Source organism: Bidens hawaiensis, unplaced genomic scaffold (assembly GCF_021521415.1).
Source record: "Bidens hawaiensis isolate Kalapana, Puna unplaced genomic scaffold, B.hawaiensis_p1.1 tig00045564_1, whole genome shotgun sequence".
Classification (NCBI taxonomy): domain Eukaryota; kingdom Viridiplantae; phylum Streptophyta; class Magnoliopsida; order Asterales; family Asteraceae; genus Bidens; species Bidens hawaiensis.
Window position 1 is genome coordinate 50,543 of NW_027505947.1, and position 12,500 is coordinate 63,042.

At 35.4% G+C, this 12,500-nt stretch overlaps 1 protein-coding gene across 1 annotated transcript; it reads right to left on the minus strand.

Moving 5' to 3' along the window:
• Positions 1 to 1,215: 1,215 nt before the first annotated feature.
• Positions 1,216 to 8,250, minus strand: LOC143616084 (axial regulator YABBY 5-like). The gene is made up of 6 exons (XM_077089032.1): positions 7,727 to 8,250; positions 7,454 to 7,609; positions 7,141 to 7,261; positions 2,448 to 2,496; positions 2,280 to 2,355; positions 1,216 to 1,284 (listed from the first exon to the last, which is right to left on the minus strand). Exons 1-6 carry the CDS (start codon positions 7,859 to 7,861, stop codon positions 1,216 to 1,218), a joined length of 606 nt encoding a protein of 201 aa, XP_076945147.1. The 5' UTR covers positions 7,862 to 8,250.
• Between the last annotated feature and the right edge of the window lie 4,250 nt (positions 8,251 to 12,500).

The window sequence follows — 12,500 nt, forward strand, 5'->3', positions numbered from 1 at the left end:
TCCACACCAGGGCCAGGGGCGCGAGCACCACAACCAACACCCATCTTATCAAGTTTCTCTCTCTGCCACACGTCACAATATTATTGGCTGGCGCCCCCACTCGCGCCCCCTCTCGCGCCCCCCACACCCCTCAGCCTTACATAAAATCATATGTATTAGCTAAGTCTGTTTTAGTCGACACGACAATGTAGAGAGCTCATGGGGTTAAGTACCGATACAACTTGGTTAGGGACGTTCGTTTTGACATATTTAGCCATGTCAGGATATCTGTTAAAATGAAGCACCTATAAATTTCTTGACCTACTCGTTGGAAAGAAGATCATTACTCAGACCAACAGACATTTTGGTATTTGGATGGATTGATGGAAGGGAAACACGTATGTGTGGACCTAACAAGGGTTTTTCCGTCTTTTTTATGTTTGGGGGTAGCGATTTCATGGTTAGTATGCTGCTCTAAAAGCTGTTTCATGCAAAGTGACGAAATACGAGAATTCGTATCTTGATAATCAACATGTGTTTTTATCTTTTCAATTCTTATACTTTTGGTTTCTTCGGCCTTGAAATAGTATCTGATTTCAATAATCATGCTTAGTAATGTTATGACTTCAAGATCTATCAATGTAAATTTTAAAACACTTGGTTTGGAAATTCAAAAATAACGGATTTTGCTTTACATATGTAATGGTGCTGCTTAAATTGTAATATTAAAAGTCCTTTAAAAAAAGTTGGTTTCGGCATTATTGTAAGTTATCTCCGGTAATAATGGGGAGTGTGTATTTTGGATAAAATACAAATAGATATTAGGGTGCGAACTCAAGTGCGAAGTGTAGAAGAGAAAGACGCAGTGACAATCTGATAATTACCCTTAATAAAATTATCAGACTACTACACTAAATTATACAAGTAGCTCATCGTATTACGCTAAAGTTTACAACTTTCGTAATAATTATTACGCTAGTTCAAATTGTTGTAGCATAATTACGCTATTTATGAAAATGCCACGACGTGTATTTTGCTTCACTTTGTACTCAATCCCGACAATATATATATATATAGAGAGAGAGAGAGAGAGTGAGAGAGTGGCAGAGATAGATTTGAAGCATAAAGGAGTGTGATATTGGAAACAGTTTGCTACATTAAAATTTGAAGGTACAAAGGTAGATAAGCAGCTTCTTATGCTGATAAAGCTAATTAATTAAGTTGGGATAAGGGTAACTAGTAAGGAGAGACCCCCACATTTGCAGCAGCAAAGAAACCATCTTTCATGAAACCTCCATCAGTGTCCTATACGCACAAAAGAAAAAAAAATATATTTCAAAAATGATATTAATAATGTTTCTTGTAAAGAAAATCATTTATTTTGTTTTTCAAGAGCCATGGGAATGTGAGATCATATAATAGAGAAATGATATATATCAACAGTGTACCAGTTGGCGCATGCTGCTCTTGTTCACAGCACTCATCTGAATATCTGATCAGGCATCAGACCAAAGTGAATGTGTGGAAAGTGGGCCCACTGTTGGATCAAAAAACAATTAGATCACATATTTAAATAATAAAATATACCTTTCTGTTTACATTATTTACGCTTTTTGTATTTTTTAAACAATAAGCATGAAACCTATTTTTTTAATTCTTGCAAATTACTTGCATGGTTAGTAATCAACTAATCATGTTGTATACTGCATACATCTATAAGCATGCATTTTGTTTATCCTTCATTGAAACAAAATGAAAGAAAATGAAATCTGGAACTTGTATTTTTTTTTTGTAATTTCATATATACCTCTAAAAAAATTTAAAATATCGTATGTACTCAAACAATACCGTATATGTCCTTTTAAATGAGTTAAAGTTAGGTATGTATAATACTTTTTAGTCTAATTGGGTGTTTATATATATATATATATATATATATATATATATATATATATGAGAAAACTAACGTACAAATGAAATTAACGTGTTAAACGTAAAAATCAAGTAGAGTAAATATATATAAGTAGAGTAACTATGTAATTACATTATAAAGTAATTGCATAATTACTCTATGATGTAATTACATAGTTACTTTACTAGTTTACTTGATTTTCACGTTTAGCACGTTAATTTTATTTGTATTTAATCCAAACCATATATATATATATATACATATATATATATATGATATTTTCAGTATTTATAAAGACATATATAAACTGTTCCTATTTTTTAACGTAAACCCTACGTGTTTACGAATAATAAACACCACCGAATACTAAGGAGGGGAGAGAAGTTACATTCTTAGCAGCGGCGCTGAAGGCTTCTCGATGGCTAATGTCCGGATTCCCAGCTTTGATCCTTTGAATCTCTTCCCTGCATTATATTCACATTATTATCTGCATTATTTCATTGAAAATGGATGGTTCTAGATCGAGCAAAAAAGAAAAGAGATTTTGAAAGCTGACTTGATGAACCGATTGTAGGCAGAGGGGACTCTTTGTCTCTTCTCCGGAGCTGACATCAACAAAAACAAACTATCAAATTTCACTTTTGTTTGACTGTGTCTGTGTGTGCTTCCATCCTCTTCTTTCTTGTGTTTTGTCATTTTTTAATAATTGAACAAAAATATAAGGAATGATAGGGTATCTATACTGTCACCTCATCCATCCTTTCTTATTTTCATACAAACTATCAATGTCAAATCTGTTCAAATTGTGTGCATTCCCTCATTTAATAAACTTAATAAATGTTAGTTATAAATATATATATATATATATATATATATATATATATATATATATACTTCACTTATATAAAATATTATGTGTAAAAAGAATGATAATATACAAACAAAAGAAACCAAATATATTACTGATTAAATTTTAGTTGATTTTTGAGTTTCTGGGATTATATGATAATGAATACAATTATATTACAATAAAAAAAATGAAAGATGAAAACTTTGCTATACTAGCTTATGATCATAAATGGTATTTTAAAACTTGTATATATTTTAGGTCAAAAAATAGTACAGTACAATATATATTATTTAGAGGTGGTCGAATCAGAGTGAAATATTTTATCTTTTAGCAAATAAATAATTAATGTTAAAATAGTGCAATGTATGTGTTTTATGCGTAGATCTATTATCTATAACCTCTAAGTTAAAACTTAGCTGAATTTGTAGATGTACATTATTATCTAGTTTGTTTACTATACCATTTCAACATAATCCGTAAAAAGAGAGATTAATTAGACCATTTTCAATATTTTAGATTATTTTTTGTATTTTTATTGGGAGAAATCCACAACCATGGTTATGAATGTTATGAATAAGTAAAAGGATTAGTTCAAAATTCTCCAAAAAATAAGTTAAAATATTGAAAATGGTGTGTGTTGGGTTCGTAGGCCTTGTTGGCCCGGTTTATTATATGAAGTCAAAAGATGAGACGGGTGTGGGCGGTCGGGCCCAAGCCCGGCCCGGTTTAGATTTCTTGCATAATAATTTACTAACCCTAGTTCAGTCTCTATATAAACAACATTATGTACTTGTAATATTGGTCACTCAATAAAGAAATACCTAGTTGCCACCCGTGGACATAGGTCAGTTTAGACCGAACCACGTTAAATCCTCGTGTTCGTTTATTGCTTTCGCGTTTGTGTTCAGTTCGTGTGTGTGTTTAATCCTAACAAGTGGTATCTAGAGCTTAGGTTCAGATCACGCGAAGAACACGTTGAACCAGCCGAGTCGCCGCCAAACCATCCAGCCGCCGCCACCCTACTGCGCTAGGGTTCCGCCGCTTCTACGGTTTTCCGATTGTCGTTAGGGTATACGCCGCCGCCGCCACCCTACTGCGCTAGGGTTCCGCCGCCGCCGTCGCTGTACGACTCTCGCCGCTACAACAGCCGTTGTCGCGCTCGTTGTAGTTGTTGGGGTTTTTTTTTGTTGCGCCAAAGAAAGAAAACCCACAGCCGATTCAATTTGCAATCTTAAACCAAAAAGTCAAACCCCACCTTTTGCAATTAATTGATCAAATATTATACTACAGACATCAAAATCGAGGAGTGGACGATTTTTTGTTTTTTGGTGTAATCTATATTAGTTCAAGGTTGCTATTTGGGTGGGAGTTCTTTTATCAGTTTTAATATAGCAAAGAACAAGTCTAGATTCTATTTTTGTTGAAGAACAGTTGTTAAGTCAGAAGAATCATTTAAAGAAACGGAGAACCAGTGCCAACCGCGTTTGTCAGGTTTTATCGTTTCAGTTTAAAGTTTCTGTTTCTGATTTACAGTTCGTATTTCTGCGTATAAATAGGTTGATTTTTAACAAAGTTCAGTAGAACAGTTGTTAAGTTCAGGCCCGTGCTATTGTTGTGTCTGTCTCTGTTTTTATCCAGTTTTTTGTTTTAGTCATTGTTATGGCAGAAGACGGAAAGGTTTCGATACAGAAGTTTGACGGACAGAAGTTCGGTTGGTAGAAGATGCAGATTGAGGCACTACTTTGTCAGAAAGACTTGGATGTAGTGCTTGAGGATGAAAAACCAGAAAAGTTGTCAGAAGCAGATTGGAAGAAGTTAGACAAGAAAGCTAGGGCTTGTATTACTTTGTCGTTGTCGGAAGATGTGGCGTTTAACATCATGAAAGAAACCACAGCACGTGGTATGATGGAGGCGCTATCCAACATGTATGAGAAGCCTTCGGCAGCGAATAAAGTCTATCTTATCCGAGAGCTAGTGATAACAAGAATGAAAGAGGGTGGGTCAGTTACAACTCATATCAATAATCTTAATTCGATCTTGTCCCGCTTAGTGTCAGTTGACATTAAGTTTGATGATGAAGTTCAAGGCCTCTTGTTATTATCCTCTTTGCCCGACAGTTGGTCGCAAACAGTGACTGCAGTTTGTAGTTCGTCTACAAATATTACTTTCGATGGGATTCGAGATCTGATTCTGGGAGAAGATTCAAGACGCAGAAGTTCAGGTGAATCATCAGGCAATATGCTAGTCACAGAAGGTAGAGGTAGGGGAAAACAGCGAGGCAGTGGGAGCAGGAAGAGGAGTCAGTCTAAGACTCGTAAGGATATTGAATGTTGGGGTTGTAAAGAGAAAGGACACTTCAGGAATCAGTGTCCGAATGGTAAGAAAGAGGTGAACGTTACAGAAGACGACACAGATGACGGGGTCAGTAGTGATGAGGCTTTGGTTTGTAGTGTTGAGATTAGCGTTGATGCTTGGGTGATGGATTCTGGTGCATCGTTTCATGCCACTCACTGTAGTGAAACGATGAAGAATCTTAAATTTGGGGATTTTGGAAAGGTTCGACTAGCGAATGATGATATTTTAGAGGTTACGGGTATGGGAGACGTTGATTTGATAACTTCAGCCGGTACTTCTTGGACTTTGAAAGACGTGAGGGTTATTCCAAGTTTGAAGAAACGTTTGATATCAGTTGGGCAGTTGGATGACCAAGGGCACGATGTTAAGTTCGGGAATGGGCAGTGGAAAGTAGTCAAAGGGAATCTCGTTGTTGCTCGTGGCAAGAAAATGGGTTCGTTGTATATGGTCGATATGTCATCGAAAGGAGTGGATCCAGTTTTGGTGAAAGACAAAATCCGGTTCACAGAATCTCGTGGGCAGAAGAAGGTTCGTTTTGCAAGTAACAAACCCAGAGCCAAAGTGAAGATTCAGGATGAACGAGCTAGGAAGGTTAAATCAGTTGGGGGACATCGTGACAGTGGGAGCACAGGTCGTGTTTCAGTTACAGTTCCAAGTCGACAGTGGATTAAGAAAACCAGTATTCCAGCTGTAAAAGTCTCTCTAATGAATTACTTGCTGAATATGGAGAGTGTTTGTTCTCAGGTTATCTCATGATCCGGTAGTTCGTTACAGTGGGAGCCGGTAGGGACAGAGAATGGGTCTGGGGCAGTTTCAGCCGTGACTGACGTGTTGGAGCTCCGGGGAGCTTCAACGGGCCTTCTGGTTAATTGATGAGAAGGCGGTGGCAACTAGAAGAAGTTTAATGTTCAGATTACAGAAGTACAATCAGGAGTGCAGACGAGAGTACTTAAGGCCTCCGAGTGGGAGATTGTTGGGTTCGTATGCCTTGTTGGCCCGGTTTATTATATGAAGTCAAAAGAGGAGACGGGTGTGGGCGGTCGGGCCCAAGCCCGGCCCGGTTTAGATTTCTTGCATAATAATTTACTAACCCTAGTTCAGTCTCTATATAAACAACATTATGTACTTGTAATATTGGTCAATCAATAAAGAAATACCTAGTTGCCACCCGTGGACATAGGTCAGTTTAGACCACCACGTTAAATCCTCGTGTTCGTTTATTGCTTTCGCGTTTGTGTTCAGTTCGTGTGTGCGTTTAATCCTAACAGTGTGTGTGTTAGAGAGAGAGAGATAATAAGCTTTTGATTTTAAACATGATCAAGGATCATGGAAAATGAGGGAATGGAAGTTTTTGTTAATTAGTCCTTTGAACATCAGTAATTTATGATCAAACAACTTATACATGTACCTCACTAAAACTTTCTAAAGAAGGAGATCCATAAGTAATCATTAATCATATAACCATATTGGATACTTTTCGCAAGTGCTATATTCAAAAGAGAACTCATGTCCAAAATAACTAGTTCTTTGAAGGTATACATATATTACTATCTTTTAAGATTTTGCAAGCTCTGTTTTAAAAACCAACAAGAATAAAAGGTTCCAAAAAATGAGAATATGGGTTAATTCTAATTTCCTCCCCTTTCTGGTTATGGCTTTAATTAAGATAATAGTTAGTGAAACACTTAATTAATATGTAAAGTATGATCTGAACATTTACAGTGCCTCAAGACGAATATTCAAAGTATGATCAGAACATTTAACAGCTAAAACCAATATGTTTTTGTCCAAAAGTGAAGAATGTTTGTTTCTCAGCTTCAAAGATTTTCAATTTAATTTTTACAAAGTGAATTAGAGTTTTGCCAAATGTTTTATTTGAATTGACACAACTTTATCACTTCTAATATTGAAAAAGAAATTTTCTAAACTTATCATGTTAACAATATTCATGCTTTCATTCTTGATCATCAGTATAGTTGTTTCTTATAGCATTTATAATAAGAAAAAGTTAAAGAAACATGTGATCAAAAGAAATTTGACTTACGTCTATTAGTCACAGGAGGCTTTGGAATCTCTCTAAATCCTCCTCTTGCAGTCAGCGAATAATCATTTGGGTAATTCTGATTGGTCAGAAAGTTAGCACTCACATTTGAAATTTGATCATCCTGTAAAAAAAATTAAACATTTAGATTACTTCTACCAATACTATGGTTGCAAAAATCACGTCTAGTCACTGAGTATTCAACGAGTAATCCCTGAGTACTCTCCGCCTAGGCTGAGTACTCCAGACTAGCAGCGACTAGCGACTTCTACAACCACACATTTACAAGCTAAAATATTGAAGAAAGGTTAATTACCAGATGTGTGTGAGTAGAAGGAGCAAAGAAATTATTGTGACCAAAAGGAAACTGGTTCACTGAAGGTGGCAGCACCATGTTCATAGGCAGGAGGCTGGTGCAGTGACCACAACGGACAGTTACTGTCTTGTACAAGCTGGTGCAAGGAACACTCACCTGAAGTAGTAGTTCATGAAGCCAGTTAAAAAATTAACAACAATAATAATAATAATAATAATAATAATAATAATAATAATAATAATAAAACCCTAGTTGAAAAGATGATATATATACAGCAAGGACAGTGTCACAGTGAGTGCAATGAACATAGTAGAGTTGATCAGAGCATGAAGGAGGTGGTGGTGGAGGTGGGAAGTGGTGGAGGAGCTGAGATACGGTGGGAGAGGTGGTGGAGGAAGAGATGGACATGTTTTTGGTTTGGTATGTTTGGAAATTTATGTGGGGTGTGATGTGATATGATTGATTGATTGATGTGAGTTGAGTTGATTGATAGTTGTGAATTGACAGATTAACAACCACCTTGGATCAGCTTTTGGGGTCTCATGAGTTAAGTTGAGAAAGAAAGGGGGAGCAGATAAGAGGTAAAGAGGAGTGGTGTGCAGTGCAGAGAGAAATTATATAAGGCCACAACAGTCAATTTGCCTTTTCTTTTTGGGTTCTTATTGCAAATAGTGGGTTGGGTATATGTACCCATGCATGGGTTGCATGTTATGTATGTATACTCTACATTCTTTCTTGGCTTTTTGTCCAATTGACATGGTATATAATTTACACTATCTAAATGTTAGTAAAATGTTATGAATCTATGATATAGAGTTCATGATTTTCAAATTTTCATTCATTCATTACTAGTAATGATTACTCTAGGCAATCGCTACTAAACATGACGAATCATGATAAGTCGATCATATTGGTTAATCAAGATCAACAAGCCTCATTTGATCATATTGAAGAATAACATACTCGTCATTAACAACTATAACACATATATAACATTTGTATATATTATATATTTATATAAACTTCTTCGTTAGTTATATCCATAACAAATGTGGTCGAAAATATACAAAATAAATCAAACACAAGTAAAATTTAACCTATTTATCTATGTGCATACTAAAATTTAGGTGCATTGAGTAAGTTCTAGTTAATTAGGCAAGTTACATTACGTTCACATACTATATACCTAACCTGCTTTACTTTCTTTAGTACATACACAAGTACACATATCCATACTTACTTTCATACATCCATTCTTTCTTACCTTCACATACATACTTATACGTTTTATAGAGCCTTTCTCCTTATATTATTAGGGTCTGGTCCTAACATCACATATATCATAAGGGTCTGGTCACTAACATTAGAAATGTATAAGGGTTTGGTTCTTAACATCACATATATTATGAGGGTCTGGTCCATATCCTCGCATATATATTATAAGGGTCTGGTCCCTATCATCACAGATATTATGAGAGTCTGGTCCCTACATTCCATACGACCGTACCACCATACGTTCATATATACATTTCTTCATATTAGATTTCATGTCATTATATGCAAATCTTTAACCTTTTCTATATCATTCAAACATCATCCATAAGACATCCATATTGCATGCACTTACCGATAAATGTGTTAACTAATCACATCGAGTATGCACACAACCTTGAAAACATAATAAGGAAATGGGGCTAGAAACTCACACGTGTCATGTTTTTCTCTGAGCTAACTGTAGTACCCCTCCTTAGCTGTGAACATCTAATCGTGTTATAATTATAAGTATCAATTAACTACCTCTAACTATATCATAATTCTAGGTTAGTGAAACCCCTAGCTAGCGAGGGTCCGAGGACAGCGCCCCTGGTAGTGGGGTTATAGGGGCAAAGACTCTGGCTGGGGTTAAGCTGCATCAAAAAACTGAAAACTTCATTCGTAAGTCTTTACTAAAAACTTTATCAGAAAACTGAAGTTTAAACCATCGAATCGAGTTTTCAAACATTCGAATTGAATTTTCATACCATTCTAAATCGAGTTTTCAAACCATATCGAATCGAGTGTTCAAACCATTCGAATCAAATTCCAATTCGATTCGATTCATTTTCAGTTCGATTCGATTAATTTTCAATTCGATTCATTTCAATTCGATTCGACTCGTTTTCCAAATGAATCGAGGTTCTCCAGAACTCGATTCAAACATGGTTTCTCGTGTCTTTCTTTCATAATCACATCTTGACATCTCGTTATGCCCGCTTTACTGATAAAACGAGTTTCAGTCCATAACAACTTCATTTTCTCATTCTAACACGCTCCAAACATCACTCGTTTATCCCGATTCATTCCAAACATCTTGTTTACGTTAAAGTTTACATTTTTCTTACATAATAAGGCCCGATTTTCTTTAGTTTCAAATCTTAAAACAACCTGATACTTAAAAATTAACCGTTACATCTAGAACGTATCTTTTAGGGTTTCGGTTTGGTTCGGATCTGGACCAACACATTATCTTAGACGGATTTCTTGTTGTTTGATGATGCTCGAACATGAAATCCAACCTTTCTCCAGCTCGGATCTAGGACCGAAATGATGAGAGTGTTTGTGTATTTTTCTGATTGTGTATGGAGGCTAAGTTGGTAGAATGAGGGTTTTAGGGAGGTTTAAGTGTGTTTATATATCTCTAAGCCTATGGACCTAAGACCCATCACCAACCCTTATCCCATCTTTTATTGTTTAAGCCCACACTCTATTATTTTTATTTAACTTAACTAAGTAATAACACCATTAAGTAAGCATAATTCTTCTATTTATTATTATCAAAAGTAAGATGTTACAATAATGATTCAACTTCACTAGTCTTTTATTTTTATAGTTATTAAGCCAAGAATCATGGTTAACACATAGTAATAATCTATTAAACATATTAGTATTTGATTAAACATGAAAATATAGTATTTGATCAAAACAAATCTATTTTCATTTTCTTCTCATTCAAGAAATTTTAAAGAAAGAGAACCGTGTTTGAGGTTTTCAACTTGGATTCGAATTTTAAGCACACCATCGCATATGGAATCTCATATTGAGAAGTTTGGCTGGTGGAGATCATCAAAAACAACTTCTATCATCGTCAAATCTATCGAGAACAATTTTGGGTTCATTTAAGGTAAAAAATTGCTTAAAACTTGACACTCATCATCCAATTTGCATGAAAAGTTCAGGGATTTAATCATGCAAAAGTGATGTTCAGATCTGATTATTTAGAGTTTTCACGAAGAACAATCTGAGTTTTCTGTTTTTCGCATATAGTTTTGATTTTGATAAATTTTCTCTTAGAGGTTAGTTTTTGCTTTAGGATAATTATCGCATCATAGCAGTTTTCGCTTTAGTTAAGTTTCTGCCTCGAGTGTAGTTTTCTCTTAATGTATTATCCGGTTCAAGTCGGCTAGTATTACCGATTGTACCGGTTATCGTAAGCATTATGCCAGCCGGTTTAACCAACCGTTACAACCTATTGAACCATTTCTGACCCCGCCCTGGTACGGTATAAAATCTGGTTTTTAAATCATTGCTTGTATTATAGTTTTCGCATGTAGGGGTCTAGCTTGACTTGTTTTCGTATAGCTTATGAGTTCTCATATGGCAGCAAAATAGATGTATGCGAAAATTAGGTACGAAGGAACATTGTAATTTAAGCGATAACTAGGTGTCTTTGGGAAAACTTAGGGTAAAGCGAGAACTATGATGAAGTGAGCACTTGTAGTTTTCGTGTTTCTAGTAATATTGATATGTGGACATTTTATTGTCATTCAATGGTCCATTTCACACAAACTACCTTTAATAATGAAGTGTTAGCATGCTAAGTGAGTTTTAGATCCTCACTATTATAACTTTTTTGGGTTGGTGGACATACGAGCAGGGTCACGGATATTGATCCCTAACAGACACCTAACAAATAGCCAACAACCCATCGATAATCCATTTAGGCAACAGACTTCTCTGAGTTGAACCAACGATCCGACACGTGCTACTGATGGAACCAAAAGTGACACATGGTCTTCACATTGTGGCATTGTCACAAATTGATCAACTAATAGAGAGTGACATCGGTTACTTGGCAATTAAGTGTGTCACGATCTATTAGTAATAGTAAAGGGTAGACTTAGCCATTTAATTCAAACTCATGGATGTTATTTTTCTACGGGGAAGCCTATCAATGTAGTGTACATTTTTCTTTTATAATTATGTTTTTTTAGCTTCGGGCACATATGTTATTATTCTATAAAAATTGTAAGTAAAAGAGTAAGAGTAGTAAAACTAGAACTCACTTAATGTGACGTTTAATATTCATATCAGGTTGACAGGTTAGCTATGACTAAAATAAGGATGAAGTGGCATTCGGACAAGTTTTTGTAGGCAAAAATTGGCATCCGTATTAGTCAAACTTTTAATTGTTGGGTTTCAGTTCAAAACAATATGGTATTTGATTCTTATTTGACTTTGTATGAGATATTTCCGCTGCTTATATGTTAATGTTCGTAATCTAAGTAAGAACTATGTTACATATGTAAACCCAACCTCTTAAGACACACTGGATTTACGTTGTTTAAATGTGTTTATAGGATTTCACTTTTGAAGCGGTTCCTCTATAAAACTGTTTCTAAAAAGTGCTACTCCATTTTTGGAAGCAGTTTAATATTTAATCCATATTCATGGAAGCAGTTTTTTAAACGGTATTTACACTCTAAAAAGCAATTTCTAAATGCTCCTAAAGGAACGTTTTGTACTAGCATCTATCAGTAAAGCTGTCGCTGGTGAGTCAAAGATAAAATCGATTGTGCCCGACAAAAATAGTATCACCCACGACTAATATACAAACGATGCGTCCCTAACTGATATGCCCATTAGTGATACCCTCGAGCCTTGTGTTTCTTGTATTACTATATATAATAAAATATAAGTTTGATGCCGCTAAGCCCTAATTGGTCCAAATGGCCGCACCAAATTAGTCCACGTCATTTTGATTTTTTTTATGTTTTAGTAGTGGCAGGCG